Source organism: Equus caballus, chromosome 8 (genome assembly GCF_041296265.1).
Source record: "Equus caballus isolate H_3958 breed thoroughbred chromosome 8, TB-T2T, whole genome shotgun sequence".
NCBI classification, from domain to species: domain Eukaryota; kingdom Metazoa; phylum Chordata; class Mammalia; order Perissodactyla; family Equidae; genus Equus; species Equus caballus.
Genome location: NC_091691.1, coordinates 31,449,204 through 31,471,279, shown reverse-complemented (window position 1 = coordinate 31,471,279; position 22,076 = coordinate 31,449,204). Strand labels below are relative to the sequence as shown.

The window sequence follows — 22,076 nt, the reverse complement described above, 5'->3', positions numbered from 1 at the left end:
ACCTTCAGCTGGGTAGAGAGAATATATAGGCAAAGTGCCCAAGGTCGCACAGCAAGTGAGGCAGCGCCCACACACCTTCATCAGTGATCCGACCCCCATGGAACCAAGCAGCGGGTGCCCTACCTGCAGGCCTCTGCCCACAGCAGACGGTGAAGGGGACAGACGTCTGATGATGTCTGTATCCATTCTTGGGGGTGATTTGGCATTATTTGTGCCCGGAAATCAATCTTTCTTTCATAAATCCCAGACCTGAACCAAGTGCCTGCTTGCTCCCAAGACGTCTTAGCAACCTGCAGAACGTCACAGAAACCCTTCGTGCCATGGAGAAAATTCCAGTACTGTGATACAGCATGTGCAAGGCCAAAGGGCTAATTAGTGACATGTCAGGGCCAGGCCACAGAGCTCCTCATTCCTCACCCAGGACTCTCCTCTGTATCTCTAAGCTCTGATCATTCCCATAACTGGGAGTCAAATTCAGTGTGCAGGATGAAAACTAAGACGTCTAGACGAACAGAGTAAGAGGCACACGTGGGGGAGGGGGTGTGCATGTTCATGCACACACACATCTGTGCCAAAATATGCCTTAATTCAAAGTGGGTGACGTGTGAGGAAAATGAGAACTAGAAAATCAACATGCAAGGCTATGCTGTGCCACTTTCTGAATGCTGGACTGTACGTGTGAAGCATTCCCATGTCATAATAAAGTTAACTAGGAAAATAGAAAGAAAGAGTAAGAATAAGACCAGGTATGTGACACCCAACACCAGAGAGTGAGTCAAAGTCACGGCAGGCAGACTAGCTGTAGGTAAAAGAATTCCTGTTTTGGTCTTGCCTGAGTGGGAGCTGCTCCACTTGACGCTGTGGAGCCAGCAAGCCATGAGGGGCTGGGAGGGGCCGTGAGGGGGTGGACAGGGGCCTCTCGTGTGTCTCTCCCATTTACACACACCTCTGACCACTACAACCAACAAAGGCTTCAATGGGGTGCAAGCAGGCTGGCCTCTCAGGACAGCCCCAGGGGTGTGGTGGCCCTCCGACGTAAAGAAGCAAGTCCTCTCCAGAGAGGAGTGAGAGGCACTTGAGAACATTCTGGATTTCAAATTTCTCTTGGTTACTAAAATACAGATTAATTCTGAATCTCATTATATGCTCCCCTGTCTAGGTGCTGAAACAAGGTTTTCCAATTTATTCAGAACAGCACCCTTATACCTTATAAATATTTCTTGCCTTTTTCTTTAGATTAGCTTGAAATGTGAGCTCTAACAGAAGACAAAAGTTTAGCTTTACATTTTTCCACATTAAGGTTATCGTGATTGTTAGAAATGCTTCCAAAACTAACAGACCAACATGAGACTTCAGGAAGTCTTGTCGGTAGAGGCACCACAAAACGGTGTTGTGAGGAAAGTCTGCTTCTTTTTGTTTCTAAACAAAAAAAGCAAACAAACGCCATATTCTGAGACAACTGTTTTTAGAAAAATGAAAACTGAGATGAGTCAGAGAGTGGTCACAGAAGTAATCTCCACAAATTAGAAGTAGAACAGCAAACTCCGTCAAAGTATGGGCGGGGTGCCTCTGGACTGGCCCTGTCCCGTCACGTGCAGCAGATGTGACAGGACATCTACTGGAAGCGAGGGTCATCACCCCAAAGGGCGAGGACACTTACAAAAGCTGGCATGACACAACATGCAGACGCTTTCTGTATGGAGGCCTTGGACCTACTCCTGGGGAGAGGAAGTAGCCAAGTGGCAAGAAGGGGGAGCTGATGAAGAGAGTAGAGGGAGACCCAGAAAGAAACAAACCCAGCTCCAGAGGGATAAGACAAGGCCCCCGAATGGAGATCTGCTTATCAACAGTGCTGACTCTCCACGGTCGGGCCATCCAACACACAGCTGGCTTCTTGACGACAGACACCAATCACTCGGTTGCTCTGGAGTCAGTGAGCATCTGCAATGCTCAGAGTTGGCAGGCACCGAGGTCTAGTGCCCGTCAAACCACCACAGAAGCCAAGGGGTCCAGTGAAAGCACAGCACACACGGCGGAGGAGGTGCTAACAGACTTTACTTCAAATAAGCTAACAGTTATGAACAAATGCTCTTCTCTCCCATTTACCAAACTCTTTCTTGAAAAAAAAAAAAAAAAACACCCAGAAAGGAAGGAAGAAACAAAAATAGGACAGGCCCTTGGATGGCACTCAGAACCAGCAGAGAGCACACAGAATTTTTCAAATGACAGAGCAGCATGGATGTTCCACATCAGGTGAAATCTCAGGCACTGGACTATGGTCTGCGGTAAGGTGACCGTGCCCACCACATCTCGAGTCCCGCGCCAGGCAGAGTGCAGGTCCCTCCCCTCACTGAACCCTCCAACAACCCTGTGGGTTGATCGTCCTCTGGACACGTGAGGACTTCCACCAGCACCACAGACTGTGGAAGAGGCGGTCTGCCCTCACCTTCCCTTCCTCTCTCGGAATGAGCACATTCTCATAGCGGTTCCGGCACTGTTTGGAAGAACGGTAGATCCGGCTGCAGGAGTTGACAACATCGCTGACGAGGTCCCAGTTAGGTGTGTGAGCCGGGGACACAATTGTGAGGTTCAGAGGCAGCTCGAGTAGCTGCTTCACGGCCTAGAGGATCAAGTTTCAGGCACAACAGGTCACTAAGCTGTGCATTCACAGGCTTTCCCACTTTCCAAATGGATCATGACATGGAAACGTAAGGGGGAGGGAGGGAGGTGGCCCACTGAGCGAATGGCCACACCAGCAGGCCCGAGCACGTGCTCACCTGCAGCAGGGCCCAGTCTTCGCTGATGAGCCACTCGGGGTTATCTGGACCCGACTCAGCTGTGGGTTTGGCAAAAGATGGCAAAGGCTTGGCAAACTGTGTTTGCTGCTTCAATAGAATATTCTTCTTCTGCTCCTTCCCTTCTCGTCGAATCTTCAACATGCCCGGTGTCGCTCGGTCAAACAGTGACCGAGGAGCGACGACCGCCTCCCCGTGACGCTGCTTCTTCTTCCTGCCTGCAGCTGAGCAGAGAGGCTGTCCTCAGCAAGACAGTCAACAAGAGAACTCCACCTTAGCAAGCGAAGGAAAGGGAACCAGAGGGGCAAGGGCAACTTCGGAGGCTGTCACCAAGGAGCCTTGGAAAGCATGTGATAAAGACAAACCCACTTCTCTGGCTTTTACTGCTAATTGGGGCTGTAAGCACAAAGGTTCCTCACTGCTCACAAAAACAAAGCAACAGAATACGTGAGCATAGCCATGGGACAGTGCCACTGGGACAAGGTGCACACCTGAAGGGTCTGTCTTGTGTCGCCTGCGCTCCTTCCTCACGTACACGGGAGGCAGCTTAGACTCCGGGATGGGCGTGGTTTCGTACATGAGACACATGACTGAATCAATGTAGATGTCATTGTCATCCTGGGGGGGGGTGGGCGGGGTCCAGAGCTGTGTGGAGAAGGGAAAGCCCATGAGCTGAGTGTCTCACAGGAGGCAGCTAACCCAACAGAGGGTGACAGGCACTCACCGGCATGACTTCTGTCTGCCCATCGGCACCTTCACAGACATATTCCTGTAGGAAAGGGGAAGTTTTTCAACTTGACACAGTCTTACTTTCATGACGTAAGCCATCAACTAATTTACCTTCATACTTACTAAGTCTACACAGTAAGCATGATGGACATCACCCTTTATAAGACTTATAATGCATTTTAATCATAGCCGGCAACACCATTCAGGGAAAAGCCAACATGTAACTGAAAAATCTCTAACCAAGTGTCATTACCATAAAACGGTTCTTTTAGAACTTGAGTTGATATGAGGAGTATAAACTACCACGGTTTCTTCTCCTGGAAAGGCCCCAGACTCTGACCCCTGGACCTAGCCCCACGTACCGCATTGTAAGCATCCTCCCTCGTGTAGGTGAGAAGCTGCTCCTGCTCCTGCTCCTGCAGCGCCCTGGCCTCCCTCTCCCGCAGGGTCCTCACGTTCTGGGCCTCCCATGCCCTCACGGCAGTGAGCACAGCCTCCTGACGGGAAGATGACAGGAAAGGAGCTCTCAAGCTCATCACAGCAGTTCCCCCACTTGTTTCTGTCCCCTCCTGTCTGCCCTCGTGCATGCCCTAATGGTCAAACTCAGATGAAGAAACCTCTGTTCTCTGTCACAAGGAGTTCCCCTCCTATCTGGTTACGCAGCTTCTGGACCCCTCTTTTGTTCCCCACATATAACCCTCTATCTAGCACCAAACTGCTTCAAAACAAATTAAAACTGCCTATACAGGGTGTTCCAAGACTTTTCATTTTCCATTAGTTTCTATACTGTGGTTTTTAGCTTTTTCGTTACTCCTAGGCAAGTAAATTTACCTCAAATTTAATGCTGAAAAACTTGAGATTCTCACACATAAGATGATGAAAAGTTCATTCTCTTACCTCACTATTTCTCTCTTTTTCTTGATCAATGGAAGTATGGAATAACTCCAGGTAATTCAAAGCATATTTTTCAATTGGTGTGAGCTGTTTCAAAAATATATTTCTTGAATACTTAATAGCAAGTTATTATTGGTTAAGCTCCTTATACAACCCCCCACCAATATCTGAAACAGAAAAGCGACTGTTCTTGGTCAAAGTGAGGAAGAAATACTTCATAAAAGGGTCAAATGTTTAAAATATGTAGGCATAAAGAAAAAAATTAAGTTGAAGCACAAAAGAGAAAATGCCCAAACCTGCTCCATGAAGTCAGCGAACTCCTCCAGCTGCGACGGCTCTTCGTTCCACCCGGAACCATCGGAGTCAGATGAGCCGGGCACCGCTTCCTCCATGGGTTTCTGCACATCCTCCTCCAGACACTCAATACTCTTGAGGGCCTAAAAAAATCACGTATTTAGATTACTGTGACATACGTTTAAGTCTCATATTTGAGGGGTTTTTGAGAAAAGCCATACCACATAAAGCTAACTAGATGCCTACCTCGTACACTGAGCCTCCCTAAGGTAAAGTGTTCATTCCTTGAGACCCCCTCATAGGTGTACAACTAAGGACTGAGGAAATACAGAAAATGGACGTAAGGAACTCATTGCAGCACGTTGCACAGGGAAGCCCCAGGGAAGAGCCGCAGGCGAGCACACTGACACACAGAGTAAAGCTCCCAGACTCCAAGAACAGAGCAAGACGGGGCGTCCTGTCCAATCTCACACCTGATACCCATCACCCAGCCACAGCTCTGACCAACAAGAGCAATTCTTTATGGTACATGAGACACACGCCACTGTCCATGGTATTAACAGGAGATAAATCACCCAACATCGTGGCAGCCAAAACAGCCCACAGAAAACATGATACAGATCACAATGTGAAGCAGACGACAGCTGTGTGAGACAGTCAGTGCCAGCAAGTCCAAGAAATGCAAACTAAAGTAAGGAGACACCACTGTGCCTATCACACCAGCCAGGACCACACACCTGACAGGTGCTGGCAGATGTGGAGACACACTCTCACATCAGAGAGGATAATACAGTTTTTGGTTAGTGGATATCCATTAAGAACTGGCACAACCTCTTTTCAGGGCAATCTGGCAAAATCTGAAAAGTTTAAAATATCATCATACCTCACACTACATACAGAAATGATTTCCAGACAGATTATACATCCAAATATGAAGAATCAAACACTGAAACATCTAGAAGAAAATAAAGGAGAATGTATGACGACCTCAGGGTGAGGAGAATTTCTCATAAGCAGAACACAAAAGCACCAACCACATAATAGACAGTCTGCTGGGCAGCACTGGGACCAAGAATCTCTGCTCATCGAAAGACAGCATTAAACAAAGCAAACCACAGAATGGAAGAAGACAGTTCACATGTATCCAACAAAGGCCTTGCACCCAGAATACATTCAGAACACCAAGAAGCCATTAAGACAAAAAGACAACCTAGTTAAAAAAAAATAGGAAAAAGACATGAGCAGGCACTTCATAAAAAAGTATTCCCACTGCCCATGAACACAGGAAGAGGTTAGCAAATTCATCAGCCAAAGCCGAATGCAAATTAAACCAGAGAGATACTATCACCTATCTACCAAGACACCAGTGAGAATGACGTCCACGTCTCAGCAACACTTGGCAGTAAACTGGCCCCCACAATCTAGTCTCAACACAGAGCCAGGAGATTGGTTTAAAGAGCACGCCCATGGTCAGGCCTCATCTCCATCACCCCCTCATCCCCCTGGGTATACCCCTGCTGTCCAGACACAGAGGCGGCCTTGCACGTGCTGTTCCTCTGCCCACATTGCTCCTGCCTGGACGTTGTCTGCTCCCTCCCCAGAGTCAGCTTCTCTGCACTTCACACCATCTCAGAGGAGAGTACATATTTCACTCGCTTACTGGTTTGTTATCTCTCCCCTTACTAGAATACAAGCTTCATGGAGGGCAAGGCTGGTGTTTTTTCAATGCTATAGCCCTCCTGCCTAGAAAGTGCCTGACACACGGTAAGACATTCAACCAATACGTTTCAAAGAATCTCTGCTGAAATATTATGCTGCTTTGAAGACAACAAAGTAGATACCTATGTGCCAACACGCAAACATCTCCAAGATATATTAAGAAAAACAGCAAGGGTATGTAACACGCTCACAGTTCTCACACACACGTGCACACACATGTTCATGCCTCACATTTTTCTTCCAGGATACGTGTGCAATTTTAATCATGGTTAAATGGTTACCTCTGGGAGAGAAACTATCTTCCCTACTATCCTTCTGGGCTGTTTGGGTTGCTTTTTTTTTTTTAAAGATTGGCCTTGAGCTAACATCTGTTGACAATCTTTTTTTTTTTTTCCTTTCTTCTTCTTCTCCCCAAAGCCCCCCAGTACATAGTTGTATATTCTAGTTGTAGGTCCTTCTGGTTATGCTATGTGGGATGCCACCTCAGTGTGGCCTGAGGAGCAGTGTGTAGGTCCGCACCCAGGATCTGAACTGGCGAACCCTGGGCCACTGAAGCAGAGCGTGCAAACTTAACCACTCGGCCATGGAGCCAACCCCTGGGTTTCTTCTTTAACCTCATGCAATTATCAACTATTTTTAAAAGGATAGGATAGATCTGTTCTTCTCGATAGAGAAAAAGCTGTAAGATGTTTCTGTGCGAGGGACATTACACCAGAAGACTCCTGAAAGGAAACACAGGCACTGCAGACAGTGGCTGTCTCTGAGCAGGGAAGGAGGCTGTGCGACAGGAGACTTAGATTTCATCATAAATTCTTGAAGGTTCTACCACATACATGTATTACTTCTCAATAACCAGATAGTTAATTTTTAAAACTGGAAGAGGAGATGGCAAGTCCTCCTCACCAAGGGCCCCAGCCACTCAAGGAGGAGGAGAGGGCCAGGGAGCCTCACACTCTGGGCAACGAGGCGGGAAGAGGACCGGGACACAGGGTCCCTCTAAGGTAAAAGCCTGGAAACCAGTGCCCAGGAAGGGGGTAGAGGAGGAGACGACCTCCTCACCAGGTGGGCCAAGGGGAGGAGGGTGAGTCCTGAGAGGAGGAAGGCAGCCTGCAGCCGAGGGCCCCTCCACGAGGCAGGACCGGAAGTGAGGTGGCCCCAACAGTGAGTCTGTGACGTGTCCACAGAGCAGCACCACTCAAAAGCAGCATCACGTGAGCCATATGTACAATTTAAAATCTCTATTACTTGTGTTAAAAATGTAAAAGCCAGTATTTTATTTAACCTGATACATTCAAAACATTATTATTTCAACACGTAACCAACAGAAAAAGGTATTAACAAGGGAGGTTACGTTCTTTTCTGTACTGTCCTCAGAATCAGACATGTTTTTTACATGCACACACAGGGCTCCCATTCAGAGCGTGGCTCTTCCCTAGCAGTGCTCTGAGACAGAGGAGGAGCTGAGATAGCTGACTATCGGGGGGTGGGCAGGGGCAGACCACACAAAGCAGAAGGTCATGGACAGGACAGGCGAGCAGCAGCTCGGGAGTGACAACCTTCACACGATGGCTGGGGAAGCTGGGGGTGGCTCAAGAAGAGCAGATGAAGACACCACAGCTGCTGAGCTGGGCAGCGGGGACCCAGGGCCCACACGACTCAAGAGCAGGAGAGGTCAGGACTCAAAGCAGGCCCAGCTCCTTATCAAACAACTCTTCAGGGCAGGCTGGATCTGTTCTTACCTCTATGAAAGGTCTGGCAATCTTGGGTGCAATGGTTTCTGTGATGGAAGGTTCCTGAGAAAGGACAACGAACTCTTCAGCTTTTACTGGAAAGCCAGCATCATCCATGGGAGAATAGACTTCAAACAGTTCCTGGATAGTCCGCTGAACACAAAAATGCATATTATTCTCCAGCAACAAAAAAATGGTTTCATGCCTGCCCTGAGCTCGACTCCTGAGTACCAGGGAAACCATCAGACAACCCCTCACTGACTGCATGGACTCCATACAGTTCCCCTCCCTGTAGGGTAACCCTGCTAAGGACTTATAAATGAAGGATACCTGCGTTAAGAATGCCATGGAGTAATCATTTCCCTGAGCAGCTACTTCTCGGATCAAGTCTTTGGTTCCATTTTTCAACAATTTCTCTTCAATGGAATTGCCACTCACAAGCCTACAAACAAAACACAGACACACACACAATGACAGCAAAGGCAACTGGAAGCAGACCCGGGGGCAGAGACAGCCTGTGAACAGCACCCCTCACTGCTCAGGTGGGTGCTGCATGGCTTTCAAAGTACTTGTCATACACAATGCCCTGTTGAGTACGTTCCTTCCTTGATGTGGCGGTCAAAGGCCTCCGTGGTCCACTGTCCCCTCTCCCATCTCCGTCCAGCTGTGCCCCCACCTCCACACAGCATGAGGGCAGGCCCCAGAAGCCCTGCACACTGTCCCACACCTCCGTACCCAGTGTCCTGCTTGTCACCCTCATCTCCCCATCCTATGGCCTCCACCTGGAAATATCCTACTCGGTCCTCCTGGACTCATCCTGAGTACCTGTCTTCCTCAGTGCTGACAACCTGGCACACGGACTTCCACAATGCGCCCTGCACCTTCACGTGATCACATTTATACATGGTGGTCAGGCATCATCTGCCTCATTACACACTTATCTCCACTTTGCTTCTCACTGAACAGTGTCCTACAGAAATCCCCCAAATGAACTTATGTTTCTGGTGGCTGCTCAATACTCAGGGTGTGGCTGTACCCCAAGGATGGCACTGGCTGGGGTCTGCTTCATGCCACATGAACAAGCTGCAGTAACTACTCTTATATCACGGGCTCAACCCCCTTGAGAGTAATGCTGGGGGCAAAGGGTACATGCAATTTTCACTTCAACAGACCTTGCTACACTGCTTTCAAAAGAGTGAAATGACCCTGAGTTCCCAATAAAGTACGGAGGTTCCCTCACCGGGCACTGCCAGCAGACATGCCCTTTACGGTCTCACCTGTAGGGGCATGTGAGCAGAAAGGTCACCGCACATTCAACTTGCATTTGTGTCTACCTTTGGGCATCCTGTCACATGTTTTTGGTCACCCAGAAGTGCCTGTTCTATTCTTAGGTTCCCTCCCCACCCTTCTTAAAAAGGGGGTCATTTACCTTTCTTCTCAACTTGTAAGAGTACATAACCCTCTGTCTATTAAGAGAATTGCAAACAATTTTCCAAATCTTATTTGCCTATTAACTGTGCTTATGGAATCTTTTTGCAATACAGCATGTGTTGCTTAATAATGGGGTTATGTTCTAAGAAATGCAGCACTAGGCAATTTCATCGTTGTGTGAACAACAGAGAATGTACTTACACAAATCTAGATGGTGCAGCCTACCACACACCTAGGCCGTATGGTACTAATCTCACGGGACCACTGTCATATATGCGGTCTGCTGTCAACTGAAACGTTATGCAATGGGACTATACTTCAATTTTTATTTTACTATACTCAAATATGCCTATCTTTCCTTCCTTTCGAGTTTTCTGTTTGATTAAAGTGATCCCTTCAAGCTCCAGGCTACAGGTATTATCTCAAATAACACTCTAAAATTGTTGCTTTATTTTCACATTTATGTCCTTAATTCACGGGGACTGTATTCTAGTCATAAAGCAGGAAACAGCACTCCAACCCTGTCCCCTTCCTCACGGACACAGTGTGTCACCAACACATTGAATAAACTACGTTTCAATTAAACTGAAATCCCACTGTGCTGACATCCACATCTGAGCCAGGCTCTTTAGCCTGCACTGCTGCTCTGTGCTGATCCCAACAGCGCGCGACGAGGCCGCACGCTCACCCTCAGGGCCTCCAGCACACCCTCTCCCTGCAACCCGTGTCATCCTGTTTGCTGGTCATCATTATCTTCCACCCAAATATACTTTAAAAACCACTTTCTCCAACTGTGTGTGTAGGTCCATGCACACAAATACACTAACACCAATAATCAGGGCTTTCATTAAAATCAAGTCAAATTTTAGTATCGCTTTGGGAAAACTTCACATTTTTATGAACCACATCTTCCTGTCCAAAAACACAGCATATCCTCCCACAAGTGACATCTCATCTTGCAACTTTTCACACAATTTTATACTCTTACTTCTTATACGTTCTGCATCTTTACTGCTAAGATTATTCCTGTTTACAGATTTTGTGGCTACTGAGAAAAAATATTTTTACCATTTCCAGCTAGTAATTGCTAAAGGCATTCAATGATAAGGGAGAAATTAAACAATGAAACATTATTCATTCAATACAAATGATGTACAAATTTACATTTATTAGCATGGAAATACACTCACAATATATTGTTAAAATAAAAAGGGATTACAAAATAAGACTGATGACATGAGCCATCTAAGAAAATTTTTTAAATGCCTGGAAAGCCATACACCAAAATGTGACTGACTGCTATTTCTATGGGAGAGTTACTCTTCTCTACTTGATTTTCTTCTTTTTTTTCAATGAACAAATAATATATTTATAGTCAGAAACACAACAATAAAGCTCTTTAAATACACTAAGATTACTACGTCGCACAAGCTGGGGCTTCAGTCCTGGGCCAGCCGCCACTTGTGAGACTTCACGCTGACATGTCAGAGAAGCGGCCGCGGCACAGAAGGGGCGCATCAAGTGCTCAGCGCACACCGGGCACAAAACAAATACGCAAAAAAACTGCAGACCTACTATGACTGCACTACTACGTAAATACTTCTGGAAATTCAGAAATAGAGCAGGGCCTTCTCCATTTTCCTCAATTACATATATTTGGCCAGTTATAAGATTTAATTCTTTCAATAGCCAATTTACTAACAGATAATTCATATTTGACGATAGTTGAAACAACCTAAAACATAAATCATTCTTTAAGGTTCAGATACTCTAAAAGAGATACAACAAATACATGTTGAAAGGACAGCAAGTTATGTCTAAGCAACACAACTCAGTCACAATTTCAAGCAAACTAAATTGTATCTCAAGCAAATGTTAAATATAAAGAAAGAATAAATAAGATAGCAGGAACATAAGTCTGCCTGAAGGAAAAGTAAACAAAACTTAGCGGAAACTTCCAAAGTGCACTGCAGCGTGCTATCCCAGGCCCACAGGCCTCTCCGCGGCAGCGCATCCAGCGCCCACGCCTGCACAGAGCTCCCCCTCGCACATAGGCTCACCCCAGCCTTAGCCCACTCCTCACCTGTATATGTGCACATCCTTGCGCCTCCCAATTCTGTCACACCACTCCTGGGCCTTGGCATCCATCACAGGGTTCAGGTCATTGTCATAGAACACCACCGCGTCTGCCTCTACCAGGCTCACGCCTGTAGCGCGGCTGTGAGTGGAGAGAATTGCACAGAAAATCCTCCTGTCTCTGTTGAAACTCCTCATCAGTTCCTAAGATGAAATAAAAAATCTCCAGTTAGTATTCTTGGTAAATGTTCAGAAACCTTTGACACTTTCTGCTATGTATCAGTCAGAAACTATTCCATAACAAAACTATTTGGTTTGTGTTTCCTTTGACACATGGCCTATGTTCAAATTAGACCAGATTTTAGCATTTTATTCTAGCTCTTCTGTGCATTTGCGTCATCTCTCACTCACAGATCACAAACATCTCTACACACTATTTAAATAATGTGAGTCATCACTTACAAAAAGGAAAATGTCAGATTCCATCTGACACACACTGTCAGCTCAATCTGTAGGCCCCACAAGAACACAGAGTCTTACTGGGGAGGGATATGTGCTTTTTCATGTGCCCTCAGGCAATGCCAGGGCACTTTACAGCAAAAGTCCCTGGAGTAAGGCTGAGGGAGTAGGTAACAATGAGGAAGAGAGGCTCCTCCACCTCACTCAAGGCCATGAGCTGAAATGGCCTCAGCTGAACACTTCTCTTCTGCCATGATCTCAGTGCCAAAACAGACACAGCAGTTGACCAACCCTTCTCCTTCAAGAAATTCTCTATATAATTTGTTACATCACTACCAAGAAAGCTTGTTAATAAAGACTGTGGTGGGGGTCGGCCCCGTGGCTGAGTGGTTAAGTTCGCGCACTCCACTTCAGCAACCCAGGGTTTTGCTGGTTCGGATCCTGGGCGTGGACATGGCACCGCTCGTCAAGCCAGGCTGAGGCGGCGTCCCACATGCCACAACTAGAAGGACCCACAACTAAAAATACACAACTATGTACCAGGGGGCTTTGGGAAGAAACTGAAAAATAAAATCTTTACTAAAAAAAAAAAGACTGTAGGGTATTTCCTTGCAGGCCTTCTCGTGTGTGTGAACGTGTGTGAGAAGCCCTGACTGTGCCATATAACCTGAAGGGGGTAAGATAAGTGGGTAAAAAAATAGCTTGCCTTTGGCTCTCGGGAACATTTTGCAATGCTACTAAAATCTGTTCCGAAATGCTGTTGATGATGGCTTCTCAGTGCATCCCCTGGAATGCCTGGGACGGGGTCTGTTTACAATACTGCCAAGCCCTACGGCACAGGGACAACTTATCCACGCACTGTTCTACTACCAGTCATTTTGCTCTGAACTGGGAGTTGTTACGAACATTTCTACAGTGAACAACTGTGTACATAAATCTTTAAGAAGTGTGGTGGTGCTGGGGGAGAGAGTCGCAGATACAGAACTACTACGCCAGGCACATATCCATTTTTGGGGTTCACAACCGATACTGTCAACTTGCCTTCTAGAAAGTGGTAGTAATCTGCACCCCTACCAGCAGGGTATGAGAATGCCTGTCTCGTTGTACCTGAGGGAATCAAGATACCCTTAGCAAATCTGACGAGTGAAAAACAAGCATATTATTTTAACTTGGATTTCTTTACTGCAAATTCATCTAGACAGTTTCTGTATTTCCACCCCATACCACCTCCTGAAGCACACCAATCTTGTCCTGTAATGACCGGAGGACATCAAGTCTAATTCTGAGACATCTAACCGACTGTGTGTCTCTGGAATAAAATGACTTATGAAAACATATCAAAGGATGGAGCTAAAGAATTACCAAAGTCCAACGACATTCACAAGTTCTTTCCTTTGTTCAGAAGGGTCATGACAACACTGAATTTACACAGCTCTGAGAAACCAGGTCAGAAACTGGCGATTAAAGTTTACACAACTGAACTGTAAATGGTAACAAAGTAAACAATTTCTTCTTACCTGCCTCTGTTCACTGTTGGCATTTTCATCAATTCTTATATAGGTGAGATAATGGAAGTTCAAGAACATTTCTAAGATATCTAACATAAGAACCATCTGCGATAAAATCAGCACTCGACGTCCCTCAGATTTCAATTTCTGTAGTAAAATAGCTAAGGCTTCCAGCTTTCCTGTGAAATGAGTAACATCAAGAGTATCTCAGAATCCAAAGCAAGTGAATCTGACATGGTAAGCAGTGCAAATGGGATCTCCTCTCATACCTGAGTCAAACTGGACCAATCTCAGCTCTGGAAACTGCAGTGAGCGCAGAGCCGTCATCTGCTGCAGCTGCTGGGCATAGGGAGCTGTGTGTTCTTTGAGGCAGTGCCTGAAGATCCTCATCCTGTGGCTGTAGAGGGAGGGCGGCCTTGCCACCCACAAGGAGGGGGGCGCAGCCACAACCGGAGGGATCACACACACCACCCTGAGAAGCAAAAAGCATGCTCGTCACACAGCATCTCCACCACGCAGCACCTCTGTCTCAGGCAGTGAAGGCTCCAGAAGGAAGAGAGCAGAACCCTTTGACAGTCGGAGCTGCCAGAGAAGCCAGAGTGCCTAATTCTAGTCACCACGGGGCTGATGTGGCTGCTGTGACGGCCCATACTATCCATCACAGCAATCATGGGAGCAGGTCTCGACCAGTCCTGGCCATCAAAGACCACCCAGATCAAAACAACCAGCATAGGGCATCCCCCAGACTGCAGGAACGGGTGCAGACAGCCCATTCCATGTGAAGGACCTGTCTTCTGATGGGAATTTTTGGGATACAGGTACTCCATCTCCCGGATGGCCTGTGGGGAGAATGTGAACCCTAGAGCTGCCACAGGCACTGTGCCACCAGGAGGGGAGCCAGACTTGGGATGAAGAGGCCCTGGAGAGAGCAGCACAATGACAACTCACATGAGTCATTACAGCCAACCTGACACCCCTTTCCCCACCCCCAGATGCCACCTGCACCAGAAAAGCCCTTACTCTGGAAGTCAGCTGAAGCTGGGTTTCCATGACTTGCTACCAACTGCATGTACCAAAAGGCTGATAAGCAAAATCAAAGAACTAATCAAATGGAGAGATATTCCATGTTCACAGATAGGAAGACAATATTGTCAAGATGTCAGTTCTTCCCAACTTGATCTACCCATTCAACACAATCCCAATCAAAATCCTAGCAAGTTACTTTGTGGATATTAACAAACTGAACCTAAAATTATACGGAAAAGCAAAAGACCTGGAAGAGTCGACACAAATTGAAGGAAAAGAACAAAGTTGAAGGACTGGTGTTACCTGACTTTGAGACTTACTATAAGGCTGCAGTAACCAAGATGGTGTAGTATTGCCAAAGAAGAATAGACAAATGATTCAATGGAACGGAATAGAGAACTCAGAAACAGACCCGCATAAATATAATCAACTGGTCTTTGACAAAAGAGCAAAGGCAACAAGAGAGCAAGAGAGTCTGTTCAACAAATGGTGCTGAACAACTGGACATCCACATGCATAAAATGAATCTAAGAGCGACGTCAGCACCACGGTGGAGTGAGTTGTTCCCTTTCTCTCTCTTCTCTAAGCTACAACCAGTCAGCAAGCCACTGACCAATGGAAGATTCCCTACGCGGCCACAATCTCCCTCTACTTTGTTTGTGTGTGGGACACCTCCACAGCATGGCTGGCGAGCGGAACAGGTCTGCACCTAGGATCCAAACCTCAGAGCCTGGGCCACTGAAGCAGGGCACGTGGGACTTCAACCACTCAGCCACACAGACAACTCTTTGTCTTTTGATCGGTGAATTCAATCCGTTCGCACTTAGAGTGATTATTGATATATTGCGGCTTAATAAATATGCCATTTTGTCTTTTGTTTTCTGGTTGTTCTGTATTTCTGTTGTTTCTTTTTCCTTGTATTTCTGTCTGCCATTTCAATTTGGTGGTTTTCTATGTTTTCCTCAGTTTTCTCTTTATTTATGCTTTGTAACTCTGCTCTGACTTTCCAACATTGGGGATAGTATATAATCTCAGATTGTCTCAGCTGGGGTGGGGCCCTCTGACTTGAATTTCCAAAACATACTGGCCTGCACAACTGTGAGAAAACAGGTGGCTTGCTCAAGCAGTCCTGGAAGGGGCAGAGAAGGCAGGCCAGCTTGCTCTCTACCCCTCTCCCAGCAGACTTAGCCTGCTTACTGGAGGGCAGTCCTGGCGGGGGTAGAGAGGGTGATTACTCCCTGCCTGTCTACCAGCACATCCAGTGTGTGCATCTCCTCCCCTTCCCCCCGGCAGTGACCAGGTCTTTCCAGCTTGGCACAGATGTTGGTTCAGGGCTAATCTTCCTCACGAAGAAAAAAAAAAGAGGAGGGTTGGCAATGGATGTTAGCTCAGGGGAATCTTCCTCAGCAAAACAGGAAAAAGACACAGAGTGGCAGTATAGATTAAAAAACAAGACCCAACAATATGCTGCCTCCAGGAAACACATCTCAGCTCTAAAGACAAACAGGCTCAGAGTGAAGGGATGCAAGATGATACTCCATATAAATGGCAAGCAAAAGAAAGTGGATGTAGCTGTACTTACATCAGACAAAGCAGACTTCAGAATAAAAAGGATAACAAGAGACAAAGATGGGCATTACATAATGATAAAAGGGACATTCCAACAAGAAGACATAATATGTATTAATATATATGAACTTAACACAAGAGCACCAAAGTACATAAAGCAGCTATTAACAGACTAAAGAGAGAAACTGACAGCAACACAATCAGAGTAGGGGACCTCAACGCCCCACTTCAACAATGGATAGATCATCCAGACAGAAAGTCAACAAGGAAACAGTGGACTTAAATGAAACACTAGACCAGATGGACTACATATATACATACATATATATACACACATATAGAACAATCCATCCAAAACCAGAATACACATTCTTCTCAAGTACACTTGGAACCTTCTCGAAAACAGACCATACGATGGGAACCAAAGCAAGCCTCAATAAATTTAAGAAGCTTGAAATCATATCAAGCATCTTTTCTGACGACAATGCTATGAAACTCGAAGTCGACTACAAGAAAAACACTGATAAATTCACAAATATGTGGGTCCTAAAGAACATGCTACTGAACAACACTGGATCAATGAAGAAATCAAAAGGGAAAGCAAAAAATACCTAGAAACAAATAAAAAGGAAAACACCACACACCAAAACATGGGATGCAGCAAAAGCAGTACTAAGAGGAAAATTTACAGCAATGCAGGCCTACCTCAACAAACAAGAAAAATCTCAAATAAACAAGCTTACCGTATACCTAAAAGAACTAGAAAAAGAAGAACAAAGCCCAAAGTCAGTAGCAGGAGAGAAGTAATAAAAATCAGAGCAGAAGTAAATGAAATAGAGACTAAAAAGAAACAAGAGAAAGAATCAGTGAAACTAAGAGCTGGTTCTTCGAGAAGATAAACAAAATTGACAAACCCTTAGCCAGACTCACTAAGAAAAAGAGAGAGAGGGGCTGGCCCCGTGGCCGAGTGCTTAAGTTCGCACACTCCACTGCAGGTGGCCCAGTGTTTCACTGGTTCGAATCCTGGTGCGGACATGGCACTGTTCATCAAACCACGCTGAGGCAGCATCCCACATGTCATAAATAGAAGGACCCACAACGAAGAATATACAACTATGTACTGGAGGGCTTTGGGGAGAAAAAGGAAAAAAATAAAATCTTTAAAAAAAAAAAAAGAAAAAGAGAGAGAAGACTCGAATAAATAAAATCAGAAAAGAAAGAGGAGAAATTACAACAGATACCACAGAAATACAAAGTATTATAAGAGAATACTATGAAAAGCTATATGCCAACAAATTGGATAACTTAGAAGAAATGGATAAATTCTTAGAATCATACAACCTCCCAACAGTGAATCAATAAGAAACAGAGAACCTAAATAGACAAATGACAAAGAGACTGAAACAGTAATCAAAAACCTCCCCAAAAAACAAAAGTGCAGGACCAGATGGCTTCTCTGGTGAATTCTACCAAACATTCAAAGAAGATTTAACACCTATCTTTCTAAAACTATTCCGAAAAATTGAAGAGGACGGGACACTTCCTAACGCATTATACAAGGCCAGTGTTACCCTGATACCAAAACCAGACAAGGACAACACAAAAAAGGAAAATCACAGAGCAATATTGCTGATGAACACAGATGCAAAAATCCTCAACGAAATATTAGCAAATCGAATATAACAATACATTAAAAGGATCACACACCATGGTCAAGTGAGAATTCTTCCAGGGATGCAGGGATGGTTCAACATCCACAAATCAGTCAATGTGAAACATCACATGAACAAAACAAAAAATAAAAGTCACATGATAATCTTAACAGATGCAGAGAAAGCATCTGAGAAGATCCAACATCCATTTACCATAAAAATCCTCAATAAAAATGGATATAGAAGGAAAATACCTCAACATAATAAAGACCATATATGACAAACCCACAGCCAACATCATACTCAACAGTGCAAAACTGAAAGCTATTCCTCTGAGAGCAGGAACAAGACAAGTATGCCTACTCTCGCCAGACTTATTCAACATAGTACCGGAAGTTTTAGCCAGAGTAAGTAGGCAAGAAAAAGAAATAAAAAAGATCCAAATAAGAAAGAAGGAAAACTGTCATTATTTGCAGATGACATGATTCTACATGTAGAAAACCCTAAAGAATCCACCAAAAAACTATTAGAAATAATCAATGAATATAGTAAAGTTGCAGGGTACAAAATCAACAGACAAAAATCAGGTGCATTTCTATACATGAACAACAAACCAGCAGAAAGGGAAATCAAGAACACAATCCCATTTACAGTTGCAACAAAAAGAATAAAATACCTAGGAATACATTTAACCAAGGAGGTGAAAGATCTATACGTTGAAAACTATAAGACACTATTGAGAGGAACTGAAGAAGACATAAAGAAATGGAGGAGCCAGCCCGGTGGTGCAGCAGTTAAGTGCACGCATCCGCTTCAGCAGCCCTGGGTTCTCCGGTCAAATCCTGGGTGCAGACATGGTACCACATGTTAAGCCGTGCTGCAGTAGGCATCCCACATAGAAAGTAGAGGAAGATGGGCACGGATGTTAGCTCAGGGCCAGTTTTCCTCAGAAAAAAAGAGGAGGATTGGCAGATGTTAGCTCAGGGCTAATCTTCCTTGGGAAAAAAAAAAAAAAAAAAAGAAATGGAAAGATATACCATGCTCATGGATTGGAGGAATAAACATAGTTAAAATGTCCATATTACCTAAAGCAATCTCCAGATTCAACGCAATCCCAATCAGAATGCCAATGGCATTCTTCACAGAAATAGAACAAAGAATCCTAAAACTACATGGAACAACAACAGCATGGTAGGGGCCGGCCCCGTGGCCGAGTGGTTAAGTTTGCGTGCTCTGCTTCAGCAGCCCAGGGTTTTGCTGGTTCAAATCCTGGGTGTGGACACGGCACCGCTCATCAGGCCATGCTGAGGCAGCATCCCACATGCCACAACTAGAAGAAGGACCCACAACTAAAAATACTCAGCTATACACAGGAGTGCTTTGGGGAGAAAAAGGAAAAATAAAATCTTTTTTTTTTAAAGATTTTATTTTTTTCCTTTTTCTCCCCAAAGCCCCCCGGTACATAGTTGTATATTCTTTGTTGTAGGTCCTTCGAGTTGTGGCACATGGAATGCTGCCTCAGCGTGGTACGATGAGCAGTGCCGTGTCCGCACCCAGGACTCGAACCAACGAAACACTGGGCCGCCTGCAGCGGAGCACGCAAACTTAACCACTCAGCCACAGGGCCAGCCCCAGGAAAAATAAAATCTTTAAAAAAAAAAAAAACCCAGCATGGTGCTGGCACAAAAACAGACACACAGATCAATGGATCAGAACTGAAAGCCCAGAAATAAAACCACACATCTACGGACAGCTAATCTTCAACAAAGGAGCCAAGAACATGAAATGGAGAAAGCAAAGTCTCTTCGTAAGTGGTGTTGGGAAAACTGGACAGCCACACACAAAGGAATGAGAGTAGACCATCATCTTAAACCACACACAAAAATTAACTCAAAATGGATTAAAGACTTGAATCCAAGACCTGAAACCATAAAACTCCTAGAAGAAAATATAGGCAGTATGCTCTCTGACACAGGTGTTAGCAGTATGTTTTTGAATACCATGCCTACTCAGACAAGGGAAATAGAAGAAAAAATAAGCAAGTGGAACCACATCAGACTAAAAAGCTTCTACAAGGCAAAGGTAACTATCAACAAAATGAAAAGATAACCCACCAACTGGGAGAAAATATTTGCAAATTATATATTTGACAAGGGGTTAATTTCCAAACTATATAAAGAACTCATACAACTCAACAACAAAAAAAATGAACAATTTGATCAAAAAATGGGCAGAGGATATGAATGACGTGTCCAAAGAAGAGATACAGATTGCCAACAGGCACATGAAAAGATGTTAAAGATCACTAAATGCAAATCAAAACTACAATGAGATATCACCTTACATCCATCAGCATGGCTATAATTTACAAGACAAGCAATAACAAGTGTTAGAGAGGATGTGGCGAGAAGGGAACTCTCACACACTGCTGGTGGGAATCCAAACGGGTGCAGCCACTATGGAAAACAGTATGGAGATTTCTCAAAAAGTTAAAAATAGAAATACCATATGATCCAGCTATTCCACTACTGGATATTTATCCAAAGAACATGAAATCAATAATTCAAAAAGATACATGCATCCTATGTTCACTGCAGCATTATTCACAATAGCTGAGATGTGGAAACAACCCAAGTGCCCATTAACAGATCAATGGATAAAGATGTGGCATATATATACATATACAATGGAATACTACTCAGCCATAAGAAAGACAAAACTATGTCATTTGCAGCAACACAGATGGACCCTGAGGGTATCACGCTGAGTGAAATAAGTCAGAGAAAGACAAATATGACATGCTTTCACTCATATTTGGAAGATAAATACACACACACATACATAAGGAGAAGAGATTAGTGGTTACCACAGAAAGCAGTGAGGGGAGGGCAACTGGGGTAAAGGGGCACATATGTACAGTGATGGATAAACACTGGACCGTTGGTGGTGAACACCACGCAGTCTACACAGAAACTGAAATAGAGTGATGTACACCTGAAATTTATACAATGTTGTAAGGCAATATGACCCCAATAAAACAATTTAAAAAAAGAAAAAGAATCTAGGCAGCGAACCTCCATCATTCACAAAAATTAACTCAAAATGGATCGGAGACCTAAACGTAAAATGCGAAACTCAAATTCTTAGAAGATAACAGGAGAAAACCTAGCTGACCTGGGGTACGTTGATGACTTTTTAAATACAACACCAAAGGTATGATCCATGAAAGAATTGATAAGCTAGACTTTATCAGAATTAAAAACTTCTGCTCTTTGAAGGATGTTGTCAAGAGAACGAGAAGACACACTACGGACTGGGACAAAATATTTGCAAAAGACACATCTGATAAAGGACTGTTATCCAGAATATATAAAGAACTCTTAAAACTCAACAATAAGAAAATAACCTAACTGGGGCCGGCCTCGTGGCCAAGTATTTGGGTTTGCATGCTCCACTTCAGTGGCCCAGGGTTTCACCAGTTTGGGTCCTGGGTGCAGAGCTGGCACCACTCATCAAGCCATGCTGAGGTGGTGTCCCACACAGCAGAACCAGAAGGACCTACAACTAGAATATACAACTAGGTACTGGGGAGCTTTGGGGAGAAGAAAAATTTTTGAAAAGAGAGAAGATTGGCAACAGATATTGGCTCAGGTACCAATCTTTAAAAAAAAAAAGAAAAGAAAAGAATCCAATTTTTAAAAATGGGTCAGGGGCCAGCCTGTTGGCATACTGGTTAAGTTCATGCACTCTGCTTCAGCGACCAGGGGTTTGTGGGTTTGGATCCACGTGCGGACCTACATACCACTCATCTAGTCATGTCATGGCGGTGTGCCACATACAAAATAGAGGAAGACTGGCACAGATGGTAGCTCAGCAACAACCTTCCTCAAGCAAAAAGACAAATATTGGCAACAGATGTTAGCTCAGAGCCCATCTTCCTCACCATAAAAAAAAAGGGGGCCAGAGACCTGAACAGTCACTTCACCAAAGAAGATATACAGATGGCAAATAAGCATACGAAAAGATGCTCCACGTTATATGCCATAGGGGAATTGTAAATTAAGGCAACAAGACACCACTACACACCTATTAGAATGGCCAAAGTCTAGAACACAGACAACACCAAATGCTGACAAGGACGTGGAACAGGAGGGACTCTTCATCCACTGCTGGTGGGAATACAAAATGGTACAG

General features: G+C 44.7%; 1 protein-coding gene and 1 non-coding gene across 49 annotated transcripts in view; both read right to left on the bottom strand.

Annotated features, from left to right (window-relative positions):
- Window positions 1–22,076, bottom strand: part of EP400 (E1A binding protein p400) — a 120,445-nt gene that overhangs the window by 28,929 nt on the left and 69,440 nt on the right. For 45 of the 48 annotated variants that reach the window (XM_023647363.2, XM_070220468.1, XM_070220469.1 and 42 more), the window contains 12 exons: window positions 13,905–14,107; window positions 13,645–13,814; window positions 11,676–11,872; window positions 8,492–8,603; window positions 8,171–8,314; window positions 4,715–4,855; window positions 4,422–4,505; window positions 3,887–4,021; window positions 3,520–3,564; window positions 3,287–3,440; window positions 2,778–3,019; window positions 2,447–2,620 (listed from right to left, as the gene is read on the bottom strand). In XM_023647363.2, the coding sequence (XP_023503131.2) occupies window positions 2,447–2,620; window positions 2,778–3,019; window positions 3,287–3,440; window positions 3,520–3,564; window positions 3,887–4,021; window positions 4,422–4,505; window positions 4,715–4,855; window positions 8,171–8,314; window positions 8,492–8,603; window positions 11,676–11,872; window positions 13,645–13,814; window positions 13,905–14,107 (1,801 nt within the window). The remainder of the gene's footprint in view (window positions 1–2,446; window positions 2,621–2,777; window positions 3,020–3,286; window positions 3,441–3,519; window positions 3,565–3,886; window positions 4,022–4,421; window positions 4,506–4,714; window positions 4,856–8,170; window positions 8,315–8,491; window positions 8,604–11,675; window positions 11,873–13,644; window positions 13,815–13,904; window positions 14,108–22,076) is intronic. The other 3 variants (XM_070220434.1, XM_070220435.1, XM_070220450.1) reach the window with 1 other exon arrangement.
- LOC111774866 (small nucleolar RNA SNORA49) lies at window positions 12,164–12,294 on the bottom strand. The gene has a single exon (XR_002810167.1). It is a non-coding gene; the product is annotated as a small nucleolar RNA SNORA49 (small nucleolar RNA).